Genomic DNA, 20,940 nt, shown 5'->3' on the forward strand with positions numbered 1-20,940 from the left:
AAGGACCTTGAACTTCTCAGCTTTCAGAACTGTGAGTTGAGTAAGGCTTTATTCTCTTACTTACTTTTTGTGTGTGGTGCTTGGTAAGGAAACCAGGCCCTTGCACAGCATAGGCAAGTGCTGTACCACTGAGCCACACTTCACCCCTACTGCCTTTCTGTAAATTGTCCAGTCCGAGGTGTGTAGGCCCAGCAACAGAGACTGGGGAAAGACAAAGTGGCATTTGTATTTCTAACTGGATAAATAAAAGTGGGTGTCCAGTGTTTATATCCCACTAGATGGATTTATAAAAGTGATTTAATAGTTTAGCCAATATTTACAGTACAACAAATTATATTTCTAGCAATAATTTATTTATTTAATTTTTTTTTCCAGTACCAGGCATAGAACTCAGGACCTTGCGCTTGAGAGGTAGGCATGGCACCACTGAACTAAATCTCCATTCCACTAGCAATAATTTAAACTTACAATGAAAACTTTTTAGATGAGTGGTACACAAAAAAATTAGGGTACACAAGAACCGTTGAAAACAGCCCCTTGGTAGTTCTCTTAAGAAGTGTGCACTTCTAGCCTTTGTTTTCTCTGTCAGCCTAATTGCCTTCAGGGTCCACTTGGCCTTCACTCCTTCCTGTTCCGCACAGAGAGTCTGGTATGAAGCTCTCAGTGGCAGGTGAAGACAGAGGGCTTTCAGAGCACTTGGCCAAGTTCCTTTTATTTATTTATGTATTTTTTTCTTCCCTTTGTGTGCGTGGTTCTGGGGACCCCTGGCTTCCCTGATGTACAGGTTTGTCTGCATCCAAGTCCCAATACACCCAACCCTGCTTAGGTTTCAAGACCAGATGAGGTGCTGTGGCAGGAAGTGGATGCTGAGGTTTGTAACCCCCACATCATCCTTCTGACTTTTCTTTGGGTCACAAGCTGACCAGACCTCTCACTTTCTGGCCCATTGATCTTCAGTAGCTAGAGGTGACACTCTGGCAGTAAGAAGTGTCTGCTGTGAAACCTGTCCTTGTTTAACAGTGTGACTGCACATCCTTGGTCTGCCGGCTGTGTGATCAGGCACCACAGGGTGCCCATGGCAGGGAGAGCTGAGAAAGGTGCTCCATCCTTGGGGTCTTTAACATGAATTCCATTAGCCTCTTGTTAGGTTCCTTGGTCATCATCCGTAATTCCCTGGGGCCTCAGAACTGAGTCAGATGGCCTTGCCTTCGATAAGCAAGCCTGGGGATTATATTTAAGGACTTCTTAGCCAGATATGTTGGTGCATACCTGTAATCCCAGAATTAGGGAGGCTGAGGCAGGAGGATTGCAGCAAATTTGAGGCCAGCCTGGGCTACTTAGTGAATTCAAGGCCAGCCTGAAACACCATGCCACAAAAGGAAGCTGCTTTAAAGTGTTTTTAGGCCTCTTCTCAGCACTGATAGAGCATGTGGTCGAGACACACCCTAGTTGTGAGGAGCTCTGCAGCCACACTCACCTGTTCCCCTGGGAGTGCCAGTGACCTGTGGTTTTGGTTGCTTTAGAGCAGGTTGGCTGAGGTGGAAGGAAGCCTCTCTGGGGCTTGGGTTCTGGCACTCCTGTCATGAGAGCCTCCTCTTGAGTTAGGGGCAGAGGACAGATCGTTTGCCATCTCCTCTGCAGTTAGAGCTGTCGCCCAGAATCCTGCCTTTGTGTGGTGCCAAGCAGCCTGTAGTGTGGTGCTGCTGCAGGCCGTGTGGGGATGGGCAGCCTGGGCCTGATGCTGCTTGCTCTGCTCTGGAGTCTCTTGGAGGCATTTTCCCAGATGGCTGCCACAAAATACAAGCGGAAAGCATGCCAAGCACAATGGCTAAGGTTACCATTCTGCAGGTGACATTTTCTCCTTCGTGTTCCGACAGCCTGCCTGGGACATCATGCCTTCCCTTTCCATGACTGTCCATGGTCACTGACATTTGTCATGGTCACATGGCTCAGGTCCCTCACACTTGTACTACCCAGATTCAAATTTTTGCTAAGTTCAAATATGGATGGAGACCAACTGAGGCAGCCTCGGGCTGTGAGAAATGGTGGCCTTGCCTCCCAGCAACGGGAGTAGCAGAGGCTCAGTGTGGTGGGGCCTTGGTGTGGTGCAAGGTGAAACAGACCCTGTTGGGGCTCGGGGTGTCCAAGGCAGAAAAAGGGAGACCGAGGCCGTGCAGGCCTGTACCCAGCACTGGGTTGTAATACCAACTGGGAGGCAGGCACAGAAATCGGGGAGCTCTCCAGGGGGTGGGGGAGAGGGGGAGAGTGGCAGAGGGCAGTTAGGCAGGAACAGAGCACAGGGGCAGTGCCTGCTGGTTCCGGGGCTGCCTCGGGCTCCTGGCTGTACCATCTTAGGCTGTAGTCACTGAGGGAGCCCTGAGCTGGGCAGGAGGTCACTTGCTTCCAGAAGGCCCCGGGGATGTGATGTTCCAGAATCTATCAGTACCTGGCAGGCTCCAAGCCTGTGCCCCCCCCCCCCCCCCCCCCGCCACCGTTGGGGCCACTGAACCATGTTGTGAGGCAGATTAATCTGGAAGTTGTGCTGCAGCTGAGTAAGTTGATTTCGACTTCAAAGTTCACTGATGTTTAATTAGAACCATCTTGAGACAAAACTTGCTCCCAGGAAATTATTCTGACCGAATAATTAAAGAGAATAAAGGTTAGATATGTGTTTCTGGCTAAATCTGTGTTGTATTCAACATCTCCAAAATGTGAATTCCATTAACCTTTCACGAACCAGCATTAAATTGCTTTCAATTAGTTGTCATTCTAATTAAAGTAGAGTCACACTAAGGAGTCTTTGTTGATACTTGGTGGCTGTTCCCAGTTCTCTGGAATGATGTCCTTGTCCTCCTGAAGCCACTGCCTGATGAATTGATTTTCTGGCTTTCCCTGTTTGTGGGGACCTGCTCAGGGACCACTGGAGAGAATTGGAGAGAACCAGCTGGCCAGGCAAGGCGTGGGGGAGGCGACACTGCTTGAGGTGCCCTGGCCTTGGAGATGAGGAACAGCTAAAGTAGGGCAGGGCCTCTTCGGGGGAGGCTTTGGGGTGCCGAGGTGAGAAGGGCTGTATTCCGGGGAGCCCTGTGAAGTTGGCAGGGGCGTGTTAGCTCACTGTGAGCCCCTGTGCCTGGCTGTGGGTGGCCTTGCTCCTGCTGGGGACAGGGCTGGTTGTCGGCCTGCTTGTCTGCATGCAGTCCCTGTGTCCAGGGGCCACAGCCGGAGGGCTGGGAGAGGGCCTGATGCCTGATAGGGAGCACTGTCCCTACTGCAGGACTTAGGGCTCCTGGTCATCGAGCACATTTTTTTCCATTTCTTTTCCTGGTCTATTATGGATTATCTGTTATGTGATGAGTTACAACGAAGACACAGTCTCTAGGGTCTCATAAGGTGCAATTTCAGGCCAGAGGTGAGGTCTGCTTTCTTTGGCTGTGGGTCTGGAAAAGGGCAGAGTCACTGACCATACTGTTACTTGTGTGTCTTGAGAATGTGCTGTGGGGACATTTGCTGGTCTTTATGGTGGCCCAGGCTTAAAGGAACCTCAGTGTGATCTAGAATCTGGTGAGTTGATGACAGGAGGGGTGGCCTGACTGCATTTGAGAAGACAGCCCTGCCTCCAGCTTTGCTCGCTACGTTCCACTTGTGTCTTGAAGCCTTGCTGGGCTCTTACCTTTCTTGTCCCCAGCTCCCTGGCTGTCTCTGGCTCCCACGCATTTTCTGTGCTTCCCTTACGGAGCCATCAAGTGCCCTGCATGCCCTTTCCTGCAGAGCTTTTCCATGAGCAGACCTGGGTTTACCTGAGGATACGCACCCTTCCCCCGTCAGCCTGGGGCCTTGTCTCATCTTCACCCTCAGGAACTTCTATGTGGAAACCGTTTGTCCTGCAGGCAGTGGGCACGATTCCGTGTGGGGTAATGCAGACACACAGACGTTGACTCCCTGGCCTCCAGCGCTCATGGAGTGATGAGCACAACCCGGGTGCACCAGAATGGCTGCACTGGGTAGGCGAGGGGAGGGGTGGCAGGGAAGTTCTCCAGGGCACTGTTCCAGTTGTGTCTGGCCCCACTCAGTGGGAAAGGCCGATCGGCCTGAGAGAATAGCACACTCTGAAGTGTGACAGCATCTTGGGTGTACTGGGGACAGGTCGGGAGGAGAGAGACAGGCTCTGGAGCTGAAGAGGGGGTCAAAGAGGGAGGCTCAGGCCTGCTCTTAATGCCTCAACAAAGAGCTGGAAGCCTGGTTGGTGGCAGCAAGTTCGTGTGCTGAGGGCAGCCCCCGATCCCAGGTCTCTTGGTTTCCTTGAAGCCCTGGTGCCAGTGAGGAGGACAGATTGGTGAGGGAAGAGACCAAGGGCAGCGAGTGGCTGAGAGTTGTGGGAGGGAATGAGGGCCTGGGCGAGATGGTGGTGAGCACAGGAGAGGAGGCGGTGGATCCCAGGGATGTGGCCAAGGCCGGGTGGACAGGGGCTGATGATGGACATGTGTGTGGGGTGCTCTGGGGAACTCAGCCTGGCTGCTGGGGAGTGGGGGTCACAGGGTGGGGTGAGTGTTGGAAACCACGGGGCGTTGAGTCCTATAGGGCACGGTGTGGAGCTGTGGCCCAGCCTGGCTGGGTGTCTGCTCTGTGTTCAGGGCCAGGCATCTCCTGTGTGGAGTGGGGACGCACATAGCAAAGTGGTGATGTGCAGGGCAGGGCAGGGCAGGGGGTGAGGAGAGCCCGGGTCGGCTCATGGCCATGTGAGGGCAGCAGGCACAAAAGAGAACAAGTCTGTGATTCTGCTCGCACGAAGCTGAAAGTCTTCTGTGTGGAGAGAGGTGATGATGGGGGTCGCCAGGTGAGGGAGGAGGGCCAGAAGGAGGGGTACACGGCCCCTTCGGGGTGCTGGGAACGCTCCTTCTCTCCCTCTGGGGCCCTTACATGGGCACATACTCCGTAGATACACAAATGCACCAAGATTGGGGAGCCTTCTTAGAAGTTACAGCTTAAAAAACATCTTTATAAATCGGGGAGGAGGGAAGAAAGGAACCTAGAGGCAAGTGGTGCCAGGAAAGGGTTTGGGATTTGGAGAGAGGCTGAGGGCCAGTTTGGCTCGCAGGTCGATGCAGTTGGGCTAAGTGCCCTCATGGATGGTGCTCCAGGCCCAGGAGGCCCCCCTGCCATTCTCTCCTCTTGTGTTCACCACTAACTGCGTCCCTTGTGCAGGTGAGTGGATAGCACAGAACAGCCTCTGGCACTGAATGAAAACACGGAGGTGTGGAGGTGATGTTGAGGGTCTTAGGGCCCAGGCTTGCCTGGCAAGTTCTCCTGCTTCCTATGGCTCCCGGTGCTGGGAATGGCCACATGTGTGGTTTCCGGAATGCCCGCTCAGACAAATCCATTTAAATTTGATGTTTAATAAAAAGTGTAATTAACTACTATGATTTAATTTTTAAAAACTTTCCTTCTCTTTTAATGTGAGAGTTCCCCATAGAAACCACTGCAGCTTTGGCGGCTTTGAATGGCAGCTGTATTAATGGAGCCACCTGCAGGTTTTCCCCGTGATGTGTTGCATTGTTCATGCCTTCCAGTGCAGACACTGTTTATTGTGGGGGCCCCAGCCTGTGGCCTGGAGGGGACAGCCTTCCCTGTCGCTGGATGCAGGGACAGCTAGTCTTGTTCTCTAGTGCTCCATGAAGACAGGGCTTCAGGACCAGGAGATGCTCACCAGCATCTCCCCTTTGGGCTGATGCTCTGGGTGGGTAAGGGCCTTTGCTCGTTTCACTTTGGGATTAGGGAGATGGTATCTTGGGCAGCTGAGGTAGTACCCCGCCTTGCTTCCGCCCACCATGGGGAATGCTTTCACGAGAGTCAAGTAATTACCGTGTTATAGCTGGTCACTGGGGCCTTTCCCATTGTAGGCAGCAGTCATGTGTCACTTCATGTTGGGGACATGTCCTGAGAAATGTGTTATCAGGTGGTTTCATTATGTGAACATCACAGAGCTATGTCGTAACTAGGGGTATTCTCTGTGGGACCACGGACATGACAAGGCTGCAGTTAGGTTTTTGCTGTCAGATTCTTCCTGTCCCCCCAGAACACGGCTGCCTGTGAGGGTGGATGGAGTAGATCGCACCAAGGCACCAGGGTCCTGTGAGGGCTTGAGTTAGCTCAGAATAAATTCATCTTCTAAATGGAAATGTCAGTGCCTGGCAAACATTTTTTTTTTTTTTTTTTTGGTACTGGAGATTGAACTCGGGACTTCCCACTTACAAGGCAGGCGGCGGAACCACTGAGCTAAATCCCCAGCCCTTGGCAAACATTCTTGCTAGTGATTCTGTTGATGAGATATTCTGGGGCAGCCAACAGTAGGCCACATGGGAATGGATGCTACCAGAGGCAGGGTGCTCAGGGACGCTGATGACCTGCCCTCCACACGGCAGCTGCCCTGCAAGGCTGAGCTAGAGTGATGTTCTTGTTTTCCCTTCATTTAATTCGAATAAGAGAAGGTGTTCAAGCCCCTGAAGGGACAGCAGGCTGGGTGGTCAGGTGAGAGGTTTACAAAGAGGAGGGAGTATGTAGCAGCAGCACACCAGCCGGAAGCAAACATGGTAGGGGAGGAGGTACAGAATGTCTTGCCTCAGCAAGCAGTGGGGAAAACACCCAAAGGCTGGCTCCATCCACCTGGGCCAGGAGACTGGGCAGTGGAACTGCTATGAATGGGTTGACATCCCTAATCTAAAAATCTGAAATCAGAAAACTTCTGGTGTGCCAAGGTGATTGCACAGTGGAAAATTCTATAGTTGCCTGGGTGAATCAGAACACAGATGCACTGAAAATAATGAATCCAGCTACCTTCAGAGGTGTGTGTAAGGTACCCTGAAACAGAATGTTCCTGTTCCAACTCGGGTCCCACCCCCAAAATATCTTAGGTTCTAACTAAAGAACATGTTCCAGAATCTGAAAAATATCTGAAATTTGAAATACTTCCTGGCTCTGAGCATTTTGGATACGGGATTTTGAACCTGTGCCAACCACCTATTTTTTTTTTTTGGTATCGGGCATTGAACTCGGGACCTTGCACTTGTGAGGCAGGCGGCGGAACCACTGAGCTAAATCCTTGGCCCCCCAACCACCTATTATTGAAGATGAATTGGCAGTGTGCTCAGGTTGTCACCTGTCTTTCTCCCGGGGGCCGAGCTTTCAGTGTTCACCCTGATGAGGGTTGCTCATGCCTATGCCCAGTCTGGGATCCTCCTGACACCTGGACAGCAGGTGAGGCTGGAACAGCTGCAGATACTGCCCCAGTGCCCATGTCCACTTGACCCGAGCAGTTCAAGTGCACAAGGTCAGAAGTGGCATAAAAACGCGTCATTGTACAAAGTCCCCTTTTCTCTTCCATGTTCCCTTCAAAAGCACAATGGGGAAGCTTCTACATCATTGCTATTTTTAAATTTTAAAATAATGATAGACTCACAGGAAGCTTTTAAAATTAAAAAGTCCTGTGAAGTCTTCCCTTAGCTTCCCCCAGTGGTGATATCTTAGAGTAACTACGCTATCTACACCAGGGAATTGATTTTAGCATAATATAGTTTGAATTGAGACTGTAAATCTTACCCAGTTTTCAGCAGTTCTGTATGCATTCATATGCATGTGTGCAGTTCTGTGACATTTAATTCTATGCATTGTACTCAAAAGGCAGACTGTTCAATCCACAAAGGAGCCCCGAGTACTATCCTTTTGTAGTTGGATCTCTTCCCTCCATTCCTGTCCCCTGGCAGTTGCTAATCTGTTCTGTTTCTATACTTTAGTCATTTCAAAAAATGGCATACAAGTGGAAATTTATAATTTGTGAACCTCAGAGATTTTTTTTTTTTACTATGTATAATGCCTTTGAAAGTCATCTAAGTTTGTATGTGTCCATGTTCCTTATTGCAATATTCCACTGGATGGAAAAAAATAATAATCGGTGTATATACTGTATAGTTTTTTTGTGTGTGTGGTACTGGGGATTGAACCAGGGGCTTCACACTGAGCTACATCCCCAGCCTTTTATTATTTTGTACTTTGAGACAAACCCTCACTATGTTGCTAAGTTGCCCAGCCTGATCCTTACTGTGATTCTCCTACCTCACTCTTCCAGAGTGCTGGGATTACAGGCATGCACCACCATGTCCAGTTATTCATAATATGTTTTTTATTTTTTTAATTAAAAAAATTTTTTTTGTACTGGGGATTGAACTCGGGACCTTGCGCTTGCGAGGCAGGCGGCAGCACCACTGAGCTAAATCCCCAGCAGTAATGTATTTTTTAAATTCATTAAGTTTATTGATAGACTTTAGATATACAGTATGATGACATTCATCATTGGGAATTTGTACCTTTACATGATATATCTTGGTTATTTTTTTCCCCATTCCCCTGCCCTCCCTTCTACCCCTCCACCCCTCCCTATTTACAAGGACTTTGTTTCCTTTTTTTTCCTTTTCTCGTGTTGTTTTTTGAGACAGGGTCTTGATTTGTATTTCAGGCTGGCCTTGTATTCACCATGGAGCCCAGGCTGGCCTTGAATGCATGGCGATCCTCCTGCCTCAGCCTCTCTAGTGCTGGGATTACAGGTTTGCAACCAGCTATTATTATTATAATTATTTATTTTTAGTGCTAGGGATTGAACTCAGGACCTTGTGCTTGAGAGGCAGGCGCCAGAACCACTGAGCTAAATCCTCGGCCCTAGGAATTTAGGATCTTTGAAAGGCCCTTAACATGAATACATGTTAAGCATGGCATTGCCAGCTGTTGAGTGGGATCTAGCTACATGGCTGTCCCAGATCTTAACCACTGAGTACCTAGGTTTCATTTTAGCCCATTCTTCGTTTTTATCCTTTGAGTCACAGATGTGAAACCAAATATTTCTGCCAAGTCTGGATTGGTAAAATTTTTATGGACCTCACCCATGAAGGGAGAGTGGGTACAGAGACAGTTGGGCATTTCCAGAGACAGTGCAACTCTTGTCCATTTGGGATAGTCTGCTCTTCTTGCTTTTCCCTGGGCTGGGAAATTTGTTCTGTATTGGAGCTTTTAAGGCTACAGGGATCTATTATTGAGGGTAGAGCAGAAATAAGGTTCCCTGTGGAAAAGGTGTGCCTGTGAACACAAGCTGAATCTCATGACTGGAACCCAGAGCTGCTCCTTTACAAAGGGCTGCTTCTATTTTAAATTTATTTTGGAAAACCACCAGCGCTCTTCCATGATCCCTGAAGATATCAGATGTGTAGCATCACTAAGGGGGGTGGGTCATGACTCCTGGACAAGGGCTGAGACTTACTTGTTGGCCCTGTCAGTTTCTCTCACTTTAATTTCTGTGAATTTCTACAATTGTACTTTCTTTCTCCTGATTTTTTAAGTCTCACTAAGCTGCCCAGGCCGGTCTTGAACTCAGTGTTCCTGCCTCAGCCTAAGTAGCTAGAATTACAGGCATGCACCACCATGCCTGGCTGCTGCTTCCTATTTTTATTTATTTTTATTATTTATTTATTTATAGCATAAGGACCCGAGTTCGATCCCTGGTACCAAAAAAACCCAAACCACATTGTTCAGTGGGTTTATTCTGGGTCTGTCAGCCATTCTGTCTCTGAATCAATGAAAAAGGAATTCCAACCCTGGGACAGCCTCACCTGGGTTAGTCTGTCTGTGTGAGTGGCTGGGATCAATCACACAGTCATTAAAGTTGAGTAATGCAATCATGAAAATCCCATCATTTCTATGACTGTAAAACTAGAGAACGTTTGGAATATTCTCAACATAACAACATAACTGATTCATAGAAAATCTGCAGTAGCCATTTTATGGTTATTGTTTGGAGGATCTGTGCTACTAAGCAGAGAAAAGGTACAAGACGGGGGCCTCCTGAGTTCAGGTACTTCACAGAGCCAACACTAGGAGGCAGTGGACAGGCAGGTAACCAGGATCACTAGGATTATCCAATGTTAAACATTAGAAAATTGTAGATGTGACATAAACTAAGCTATTCCCCTAAGAAATGAGAGCATAAATCAGAAGTAATTTCCTCTAATGTTGTGAGACAGAATTTGTTATTACCAGAATGATCTTATCTCCAGCAGCACTCAACTGATAAATGTTTCCTTCTGAATTGTTGTGTCTTCTGGTAACGGGTTAGAGAAACTACCAGTATAAATTAAGAGTTAAGACATTTGGAGAGACAAAGAAAATATTTTGATTATTTTATTTTTTAGTCTTCAAAATTTTCTGCCATGACACAGGAATGCATGATAGAAATGGCTCAACATCTTCACATGAAACAGTTGGATTCATTTTTATTCACAAGTTTTTCTAAAAACATCTACAATTTCATAATCCTACCCTCTTCCAACCATTATCACAGATTTAACTGACCATTAAACAGTAGTTGCCAGCATTAGACAGCTGGAACGCTTTCTGCGTATTAGTAGTGTCTTTGGAAACTACCACCCAAGAGTATCACGATTATATATCTCATGTACATGGCAACCCCCAGGTGACTGATGTCCTCAAATCCCCTGCTTGTCACGGAGAGCTGCATCCTCCAGGTACTTAAAGAAATGCAGGTTCTCCTCCTAGAATTGCTTGTTCATGCAGTATTTGGCTTGCAGAGAACAGCACATGCTGACCCAATGGTTTTGTCATCACTGCTAACCGGTGGCTGTATGTCTGATCCTCATTGGTGTTCTCTAATATGTACAGAACATACTGAAAAGTCAGGTTACGGGCCAGGGATTTAGCTCAGTGGTTCTGGGGCCTGCCTTGCAGGTGCAAGGTTCCGAGTTTGATCCCCGGTACCATTTAAAAAAAAAAAAAGTCAGGTTGCTTGGAATCTATCTCTCTTCTTTTGAAGAGAACTACTTTGAGGTTTTTTTTTTTTTAAAAAAGTTGTAAACAAAAGGAAAGAGATATACAGACATATACCTATACACATAGAGATCTACACTGAGTATCTTCGATGTTTCACATGTCTTCTTATCTAGAGATGCACACAAACAGTGTCTCCACTCACCCCTTCACACACACCCTTCCATACAACGTGTGATTATAAATGTTGCAAGTGTCCTTGGGAGCTCACTGGAGTTTCCATATACCAAATGATGATGAAAATACCTGATATGCATTACTCCTGAGAAGATACTAGAAGGGAATGACAGTTCTGGTGCACTTTGGAATGCCACAGTCACGTAAACTCTTGCATACTTAAGACTTCTGAACTCACCCAAAGTTTCTAAACATGATCTGACCCCCCCCCCAAAAGTATCAAAACACTGCAAGTTAAAAAATAAAAAAATCTAAGTATAAACAAATATATAGGAAATACATATTTGTCAGAACTTAAAGTAGGAAAAACATACATAAGAAAAATAGTTGTTTGACAAAACTTAAAAATCAAAACTTTCCAATGCAGCAAAATACATGCATTGCCCAAAATAGAAGATAGCCACATTAGATCTGCAAGGCTTGTGGCAACTTCATCAGAAAAAAATTACCACATATAGTAAATCTGTGAAGTATGCAGTTTATAAAAAATTACTGATTATTATTCACACTTCTGTTTAAAAAAAGAATTTGTAATTTGCTGAGTATCTTATCCCTCAATATAATTAATTTGTAAGAAAATTACAATTAAACAAATGGATTTCAAGCACCAATTCAATCACTTAAGCTTACTGACTTTATATTTCTCCTGTTGAGGGAACAAATAATGAAGAAGGCTAAGCTAAAATTAGCCAGGTAATTATTACAGCTTAGTTTTAAAGGCATGTGGTTTTCGTCCATTCACTTGAATGCCAAACATTAGAAAATGTTTAAGCCAGTTAAGGACTCCTTGGAGGAATCTAACATTTCTGAGTATCAATAGTTTTAATATACATTAAAAGCTCTTCAACAAACCAATGCTCTCTTAGTTCTAAGATAAAATAGATTTGCACACCAGAAATTAAGGACTGTTTCTTGTTTTAACTTAGAAAAGGCAGCACCTATATAGTAGACTAACAAGCACATCTGGACATCTACTGGTAGTGTAAAAAACAAGTCATTATTATTCAAGAAGGCAACATCATTGCACTGGGCAATACTGAAGTTTTTCTTAATTAAAAAATTTCCATTAGACTTTGGTAGGAAGACATCGTGGTAAGAGCACATCCCTGCTCCAGGTTCTCTTCCTGCATCAGGGAAAGTGGTGTCTGGGCCAGCAGATGAATAACAGTGTGTGTGATGCCTCTGGCTGTTCCTGAAGAAAACACATTCAGATAACAAGGGGATTTATTTCAATCAATTGAACTGCTGCTTTTGTTTCCAGTATTTACATCATCTCACTTACAAACAGTGATTTCCAAGACAGAATTAATGTTTCAGTCTTCTCCTACTATTAAGTTTGGTTAATTTTCAACATACAGCAAACTGGATCTTTAGGTTGTATCAGAAAGACTGAAGGGTACTGAAGGAAGGAGATCATGTGGAAAACAAAAACTCTATCCACAGCGATTCTCCATCACTGACTGTCCCATTATCTGAACTTTACCCAAAACCCCATGCCGCCAAAGGAGAAGCATGGTGTGGAAGCCAGGGCCTTAGGGCAGTGGGGAGGCTTCCTGCTGGTCCTCCATCTGCCCCTTGCCAGCCTCGCTGGCCAGCCCCACGTCGGCAGGCTCCCCGAGCTCTTCGCTGCCGCCCTCACTCTGGTCTTCACTCAGTGCCACAGTCTGCTCCAGACTGTTCTCCAGGAGTGTGGGAGAATTGCGTATTCTGCTGTCTTCTTCAGCTGTCTCATTTAAGGGCTGGGAAGGGGGTGGTATACAGGTGTCAGACTGGATGACATCTTCGATGGAAGAAGTGGGGGCTTTTGTGGAAGTAGTATCTGCTAAAATCTCATTCTGAGGCAAAGATAACTTTTCCACAAGTTTCCACTGAATGATGCTCATGTCTTTTCCACCAGTTGAAATCAGGTGACTGTCATTATGAGTAAAACTGACATTGGTGACATGGCTGCTGTGGGCGCTGTACTTGTGACTGGGAGCCTGTAAGAAATAAATGAGGCAGAGAAGAAAATTAAACCCATTCCTTACATACTTGCTTACAGCAATGGAGATTAAAAGGTAAGGCAGGTAACTCAGCTGGTCACACAGGTAAATTGGAGCCCCAAGTTGTCAAATCTAAGGCATAAGGCTAGCAGTAATTTCTTTTAATACCTCTCATTGTATAAAAGAAGACAAGACCTAGGTGTGGTGGTATATGTCTGTAATCCCAACACTTTGAGAAGCTGAGGCAAGAGGATCACAAGTTTGAGCTCAGTCTGTGCAATTCATTGAGAATGTCTCAAAAATTAAAAGCCGGGGATTTAGCTCAGTGGCAGCGCACCTGCCTCACAAGCACAAGGTCCTGAGTTGGATCCCCAGGACAAAAACAACCAACCAAAAACCTGGGGATGTGGCTCAGTGCAAAGGCCCTAGGTTCAATCCCTATGCAGGCAGGGGGTGGTGGGGGGCTGGAGATAATGGGACGTTGTACTTTCACATTATATGTTAAAAAACTCCACATATAATGTCTGCCTCTCTCAGATGTCCAGCAATAATATACTCGCCAGGGCCTAAGCTACTCTTAAGAATGCAAGAGGAACATTTACTAGGTTGGCAGGATTAAAGGTGATTTAGGAAACAGGATTAAGGAATAAAACACAGTTGCCACCTCTCCAGCTGTCCTCTCCTTGGCTCCATGAGGAAGGAGAAGAGAAGCAGTGCCTGCCAGATGCAAGCAGATGACCTCATCGTCCCCCTGGGCAGTGTGGTGTCATGGGGAGGAATTACTAATGGTACAGATATTTTCTGGCCAGTGACACAAAATTATCCTCAAACAAAAGGTCCCACTAACACTGCTTTCTATTACGTTCACTTTACCTTTGCTTTGGAGCAGGGATACTGAAACAGATGGACTTTACAGAAGTCATCAGCAACAGCGATCACCTTTCTGTTGTGGGATCGCACAAGTGCATTGATGTCTGTCCCATCGGATCCTTCTGGCCAGACCCCTTTGATATGGAAATGTAGGGTAAAAAAGTTAGCCAAAAAAGTTTAACTGTGATGCTATATATGTTAAACCCAAATAGTCTCAAGATGGAAAACTTAGACTCAATAGTACTCAGTGGTAACCAGTAGGTGGTGCTAATAAATTAACTGTAGCTTGCCTCACCTCAACAAGAAGCTGTTTTTTACTTTTCTCATTAGAGGAAAGGTTTTCAGTTACTTGTATAGCAAGGTGCAAAATCTGAGCCACAGCACTGTTTTCTAGGTTCCTTTTTTTTGTTTTGTTTTTTATTTTTTTGGTACCGGAGTTCAAACTCGGGTCCTTGCGCTTGTGAGGCAGGCGGCAGAACCACTGAGCTAAATCCCCAGCCCTTTCTAGGTTCCTTTTCAAGCAGGTCCCTCCAAGAAAACCCCAGAGACCTTCTTTCTTATGGCGGTGAACAGGCCCCCACTGGTCTAGCACGCTATCCTACAGAATTGTCCTGGAAACAGGTAAGACATACCAAATGTAAACACTCTGAATCTTTCTGAGACAGGCACTGCCGATCACTCAACATACTTAGCAAAACACCTTTAAAATTGTATTTCTTGCTGGGGATTTAGCTCAGTGGCACTGTACCTGCCTCACAAGCGCAAAGTCCTGAGTTCGATCCCCAGTCAGGGTGGGGTGGGGAATCACCTATTAAAATTGGTATTTCCTTTTTTCATTTGTACTGGGCATCCAACTCAGGACCTTGCGCTTGTGAGGCAGGTGTGCTGCCACTGAGCTAAATCCCTGGCCATAAAATTGGTATTTCTTAAGAAGTAACGGGCCAGGGATTTAGCTCAGTGGTGCAGACACCTGCCTCGAAAGCGCAAGGTCCTGAGTTCAACCCCTGGTACAAAAAAAAAAAAGTAAGTACTGCCTCCTTAAACCAGGGAAATTACCAATTACTGGTTATTACTTGAGTCCCATCCAGAATAATGGAAATTATTTATAGACAAGTCAGGATTTTGTTTTCAATTTTTTCCTAGCCTATTCTCCATCTGATAGCACCTGTATTTAGATAAATTAAGTATATACTGGGCTAGTTTTCTAACACACACTGCATAAAAACATTCTCTGATCTATGTTCAGAAGTTGGGGCATGCTCTTAAAGGGAAGAGACAAGAGTTTTGGGTATTTGCTTTGGGCACTAGGGCTGTATTCATTCTAGTATTTTAATTACTGAGTAACATCTATTTTTAATTCTTTACAAAAGGGTTTGTCATTCTAACTTTTTCATTTATCTTCAGAGCCTTTCAAAAAGATATCTAAAGATGGGGAAAGGCTTAGAAAACTGTCACAGAAGACAGATTTCTAGAATGTCAAAACATCAGACTAGGAATAATCTCCAAATTTTATCTTTCAATAATGTCTATTAAAAATGCCTTTAGAGCCTGATGAATAGCACTGGGACACTGAGCATCCATTACACATGTTGACAAGGACACTATAGCACTGCTAGAAATGAAACAATTTGCCATTTCCTCAGTAGGTAAAAACATAATTACCATTTGACCCAGCAACTGTACTCTACAAGGTATATTCAAGAGAAATGAAAACACAGCCAAACAAAAAAATGATTGTTCATAGCAGCATTATTTATAATAGCTGAAAAGTGAAAACATCTTAAGTGATTACATTAATGAATCAATGAATGGATTAACAAAATGTAGTATTTATCGATACAAAAGACACTATTCAGCTGAAAATCAAGTACTGATATATGCTCCCTGAAATTGTTAATGCTAAATGAAAGCTTGTCTCAGTGATCACATATTGTATGCTTTCATTTATATGAATTATTCAGAATAGGAAAATCAACAGAGTAGTTTCTGTGGCTGGGCAGAAGAAGGGAGATGGTAAATGTACATCTCCCAGGTACAAGATTTCATTTCAGTGTGATGAAAATGTTCTAAAATTAGACCATAATGATAATTTCACAAGTTTAAATATACAAAAACCCCTGAATTATACAATAAATGTGAGTAGTATGGTATTTCAATGAGATCTCAGCAAAGCTGCTACTTTTTTAAAAAATGGCTTTACCAATTTGAAAGGGTCAATTTTTCACTTCTAGGAGAAAAAAAATAGGAATACAGTCTGCACCATTATGTAAATTCCTTTCAGTTTTCTTTCATATTTATTGGGGAACAGAAGTGCTGGGTTCTGCAGAGAACAAATCCCATATTGGTTCAATTCCAATACATTTAATTTTTCTAACTATGACATTAATAGGGATAACACTAAATATTTTTCATTTATAGATTTAAGCAAGTAACCATATGAAAACCTTACAAACTGTCTCTTCTCATGAGATGTTATGTTCTTACCAAAGACTTGAAAGCCTAGCACACAGGTATATGTTGTCCAATCAATGTCCTTACAATCCGATCGATTCCTGATTAGTTTGCAGCCGTTTTCAATGCCCCCTTTAAATTTAGAAACAGGAAGTATAATCACGTGCTTGTGTACAAATGTATCTGGAAAGTGCATCTTGATTCAAACTAGCCACTTTTACTTGTAATTATAATCCACACACTGAAAAACATTAAGCCACATTTGAAAAGGAAAAGAAAGTGTTTACTTTAAAAGGATTCTACAGAATTATAAATTGTTTTCCATGGAAGTTTTTTTCTCTAAAAACGAGTAAGTGAGGACTGGGGATTTAGCTCAGTGGTTTCACTGCTTGCCTTGCAAGCACAAGGTCCCGAGTTCGATCCCCGGTATAAAAAAAAAAAACCAAAAAACGAGTAAGTGCCTATCAATTTTACTCTTCCCTGATGCCAGGAAAAGTAAATGAAAAACCAAATGAAAAACCATTCAGAACAGCATCAAACTCACTGAGTAATTTGTTATTACTACATGTGCCTTCAGTTCTACACCATTAAATAAATTCATTACTTTCTTGGAAAAGTGAACCACATTTGAGAGTCTCATTACTCAGCCCAGAGTAACATGGGCCTTATAGCCAGCATTCACCCTCTGCACAGTTTAAATTCAACATCGCCTGATCATCAGTGTCAATGGGAGACACATCTGAGCCCACCTGTGATCATTCATACTTACAGTACAATATCTCATAGTCTCCTGAGTTAGACATTATATGCTTGTTGTCTGGGGACCAGTCAAGGTGTGTGATGTAGCTGGAATGTCCCTACGGAAAAACAGATGAACTGTTAGAAAGCTTTTAAACTTGTGAATGAGAACTAGTTTAATAGTTAGCTAATACCACTTTCTGAGTACCCATTCCTAAAGTCCTAAAGGACAAAGAGCAGACACTCCTTACGAACAAGATCCACAGTGGGCCCTTAAGCGATTCTTCACTCTGTCTTGTTGGAAGCCAAAGATGCAGGTATGTGAAGATGCCAAGGGTACAGAAAGAGCTGGGGATGGACTGGAATTAAGGGGATCTCACTGGCATCTCAATGGCAATGGGAAGCACCTGGAACCTGGGAGAATCCGGCTGGCCCCTCTACCTAGATACCAGAAACCAGTGCTTACTAGCTCTGTCAGAGAATTCCAAGAAAGACAGTCTCTTAACAGTCTCTTAGAGGAAAGTCCAACAGATATCAGATTCTCGAGCCTTATTTCAAGTCACTAGTGTCTTCACTAGAGACTCCGTTTTTGAGAATGAAGTATCAGTTACAAGTTATGCAATTTTCTGGGCTGCATGCTGGGTATGACACCCACATGTAGTCAGAATGGGGGTCTCCAAAGAATGTTCCATGGGGTAAGTCACCCAGCTCTATACTCCTTTCCCCTGACCCAATATGGTTATCTGATTCCTCAAAACTTCCTTAAACAAAAAACTGGTCTTTTGCTGCTTCAGTTTTACCATCAGGTGGGAACTAAAAAAACTGCTGAATTTTGTTGCCTTTCATGTAAGCATCTGATAGTTATAAACTATATCAGATAAATTACCCAGTTTTGGTTTATCAAAGGTAACACTCAAATTCATTCTTATTTCCTACAGTCTAACTTTGTACTTTCTGAATTATATATTTCCTGCTCACATTTTATTTTGTCAAGGTAACGAATTCAGTGTACCTTAGGTACAGTTTCTAGTTATTCCAGCACCCTTAAGTCTAATGACATGCCCCAAGATCTTTCTGGACCAATGATCTCCACGACAGTGGTGCCATGGCAAATGACACGTTCCTATGTTTAAATGAATTTAAATTATGTGACCTTGAGAACTGTTAAATTTTTTAAAATCATTCGATTAGGTCATATAATGGAAAAGATGTTGGGAATCATTTGCTAGGCACACAAAAAAGATCTACCAATGTAAGAAATCAATTTTTACAGTAGAAGGAGAATAGGATTCATGCAATGTTTTATACAGCACATACATTATCACATTGAAATCTCACAGCAACCTTGGTGAGGATACCTACTCAGTAGGTGAGGAAGTACAGAAGGCATAGGGAAATTACATAACTTTTCTGGAGTCACATAACAAAGAAATGGTGTAGTCAGGGTTCAAACCCAGGTCAGGTGATTCTGGGGGCAAAAGTCAAAAAGCATTTAAGCTTATTTTTATTCATCTGTAACGATGATGAAAGAAAAGTAATATTAAAGTTTCATTTTTAAAAAAAGGTGTTTATGGGCTGGGGATTTAGCTTAATGGCACCAAGCCTGCTTTGAAAGCTCAAGGTCATGAGTTTGATCCCCAGTATGGGATGGGGGTGGGCAGGGAGAGGCATTTATAAGTAAGCAAAGAGCTTTTCATACATTTTTCAAAATACAGTAATACAGGAAAAGCTAAGGTAAAGAAATATTGCACTGAAATGAAAGCAACACGACTGTAAAATTGCCTAAACTGGCACCAGAACAGATCTCTGAGGTAACTTAACCAGTAGTCTCCAAGTCATTTTTAGTCATGAAACCCTCTGTCATATTAAATCTTACCTGAGAAACTCAGAATGCAAAGGAAATGAAACCAGATACACACTAGCTCAGCCCAGGTCTCCAATTCCAGGGCTTTGTAGGAAGCAAGTTAAAAAAATCTTTTGTTGGGCTGGGGATTTAGCTCAGCGGTTCTGCCACCTGCCTCGCAAGCGCAAGGACCCGAGTTTGATCCCCCTTACCAAAAAAGAAAAAAAAAATCTTTTTGAGTCCAAAGCTGCCCTGATAAACTTTCCTAGCTGGGTGTGGTGGTTCCTACCTGTAATCCCAGCACTCAAGAGGCTGAGGCATGGTATCATGAATTCAAGGCCAACCTGGGCTGTAGTGAATTCAAGGCTAGCCTGAACTATATGGCAAGACCCTGTCTCAAAAAAACCCCTGAACGTTTCTATACCATCAATTACAAAAGAAATCATACCACTTCCCCAGTGAATTATCTAATGCAATCAAGAACTTATGAATCCTAGTTTATGAAACCACATTTTCTACTATTTTCCAAACACTAAAAAGATGGGAAGCAGAAGAAAGGAAAACGGGTTGAAGTTCCCAGTCAGATGATGGACAGGCCAGGTCAGGCAGGCTTTGGCGAGTGCTGGGAGGGGCTGTGGGTAACCCCAGGGCAGCAAGCTGGTGCAACGAGAAAGGCCACAGATCAGCAGGACATGGGGATGATTGCCTGGCTCTCTTCCCTTCCATCCCACACCAGCCTGGAGTGGCCAGGCTCAGAAGCTGGTTGCTTCCTTCAGAGAGGAGCCAGGACCAGTGATGTGTAAGAAAGGTGAAGAGTCAGTTTGTGAGGAGGTGTCCTTCCTTCAGCACCTCAGCAGGTACTAAAGCAGCTTCAGCAGAAAATATGTTTGATGACTGAGGCTGGTAAAAGTGCCAGCACTACTCCACAAGAAGCAAATGCTGTGCAGTGCTCTTCCATCTCTCACTGTTTTCATAGCTAATGAGAGTTGTGCCTTTCGGAATCTGTTGCTGTTTTATAAGCAGTGCCTTGAGGCTATTTCAGTGACACAGGCAAACAAAGCTAGGTGTAGAGAACAAAGTGTTCTTGTAGGTAGACTGGCTATTTCCAGAAAGAAAAGGCAAATGAAGATCTTATGCTCCTTCTGTATTGCTTCAAAGAAAAGAAACTCCTTTAAGAGTTAGAATGCTCTCACTTTGTACTGTACCCATTTTTGCTTTGTTTCTGAAATGACAAAGATCATGCAGCATTAAAACTAAATGGAAGGAGATCCTGAGTTCGATCTCCAGTACCAAAAAAATCTAAATGGAAGGGATGAAAAGGGAAGTGACAAGGTGTGGAAAAAGATTAAGGACCTTCTAGTATAGTCAAGGTTTTGTAGGGCTCTAAGGTTTGATCAAAGACATATCCCAGCTCTTACCAGTTCTTATTACCTTTGGAGACTCGTTCATTGATTTGTTCATACAGTGAGGTATCTGGGTTGAGACTGGCTTGATCACAGGATTACAAAACAAAGGACTATGGTAAGTGAACTTTCTGGAAGTTTACCAGATAATGATCTCACTTCACATGCTACAAAATTTTGATTCTAAATTATAAATATTATAGTCCCTTTGAGAGGAGACATTACATGTTACAAGAACACCTGGAAGAAGTAATAAATGATAAATTTCCAAATACACAGTTTATGTAGTCCCCCCCCAACCCCAATGCTCACAATCAAACTCGGGGCCTTATGAACGCTAGGCCAGCACTCTACCACTGAGGTACACTCCCAGCCCAAACAGAGTTTATTGAAAGACTGAAGTTTTAAGCAGACAAACTTCAGAAAGATTATGAAAGATATTTGGGGTAAGTAAAAAGTGGAAATAAATTTTGATGAATAAAATGCAAAATTTTGTTTCTGGAAACTATAGTGCAGCAGTCCCTAACCTCTTTGGCACAAGAGATTAGTTTCAGGGCAGACAATTCTCCATGGAGAGTGGAGAGGGTAGGCTGGG

The 20,940-nt window shown here is 44.2% G+C and overlaps 2 protein-coding genes across 7 annotated transcripts in view; one reads left to right on the top strand and one right to left on the bottom strand.

Moving 5' to 3' along the window:
• The window catches only part of Cox7a2l (cytochrome c oxidase subunit 7A2 like), a 124,871-nt gene that overhangs the window by 9,611 nt on the left and 94,320 nt on the right, over positions 1-20,940 (top strand). For 3 of the 4 annotated variants that reach the window (XM_087216454.1, XM_087216451.1, XM_087216453.1), the window contains one exon: positions 8,507-8,594. The exons of the other annotated variant lie outside the window; for it this stretch is intronic. In XM_087216454.1, coding sequence (XP_087072580.1) covers positions 8,507-8,594 — 88 coding nt within the window. The remainder of the gene's footprint in view (positions 1-8,506; positions 8,595-20,940) is intronic. 4 annotated transcript variants of the gene reach the window in all.
• Positions 10,206-20,940, bottom strand: part of Eml4 (EMAP like 4) — a 158,227-nt gene continuing 147,492 nt past the window's right edge. For all 3 annotated transcript variants that reach the window (XM_004839352.4, XM_004839350.4, XM_087216450.1), the window contains 4 exons: positions 17,131-17,218; positions 16,395-16,493; positions 13,914-14,044; positions 10,206-13,037 (listed from right to left, as the gene is read on the bottom strand). In XM_004839352.4, coding sequence (XP_004839409.2) covers positions 12,591-13,037; positions 13,914-14,044; positions 16,395-16,493; positions 17,131-17,218 — 765 coding nt within the window. In that variant the 3' untranslated portion in view covers positions 10,206-12,590. The remainder of the gene's footprint in view (positions 13,038-13,913; positions 14,045-16,394; positions 16,494-17,130; positions 17,219-20,940) is intronic.

Source organism: Heterocephalus glaber, unplaced genomic scaffold (assembly GCF_053883595.1).
Source record: "Heterocephalus glaber isolate CG9 unplaced genomic scaffold, H.glaber_assembly_v1.0 deba00001457, whole genome shotgun sequence".
NCBI lineage: Eukaryota > Metazoa > Chordata > Mammalia > Rodentia > Bathyergidae > Heterocephalus > Heterocephalus glaber.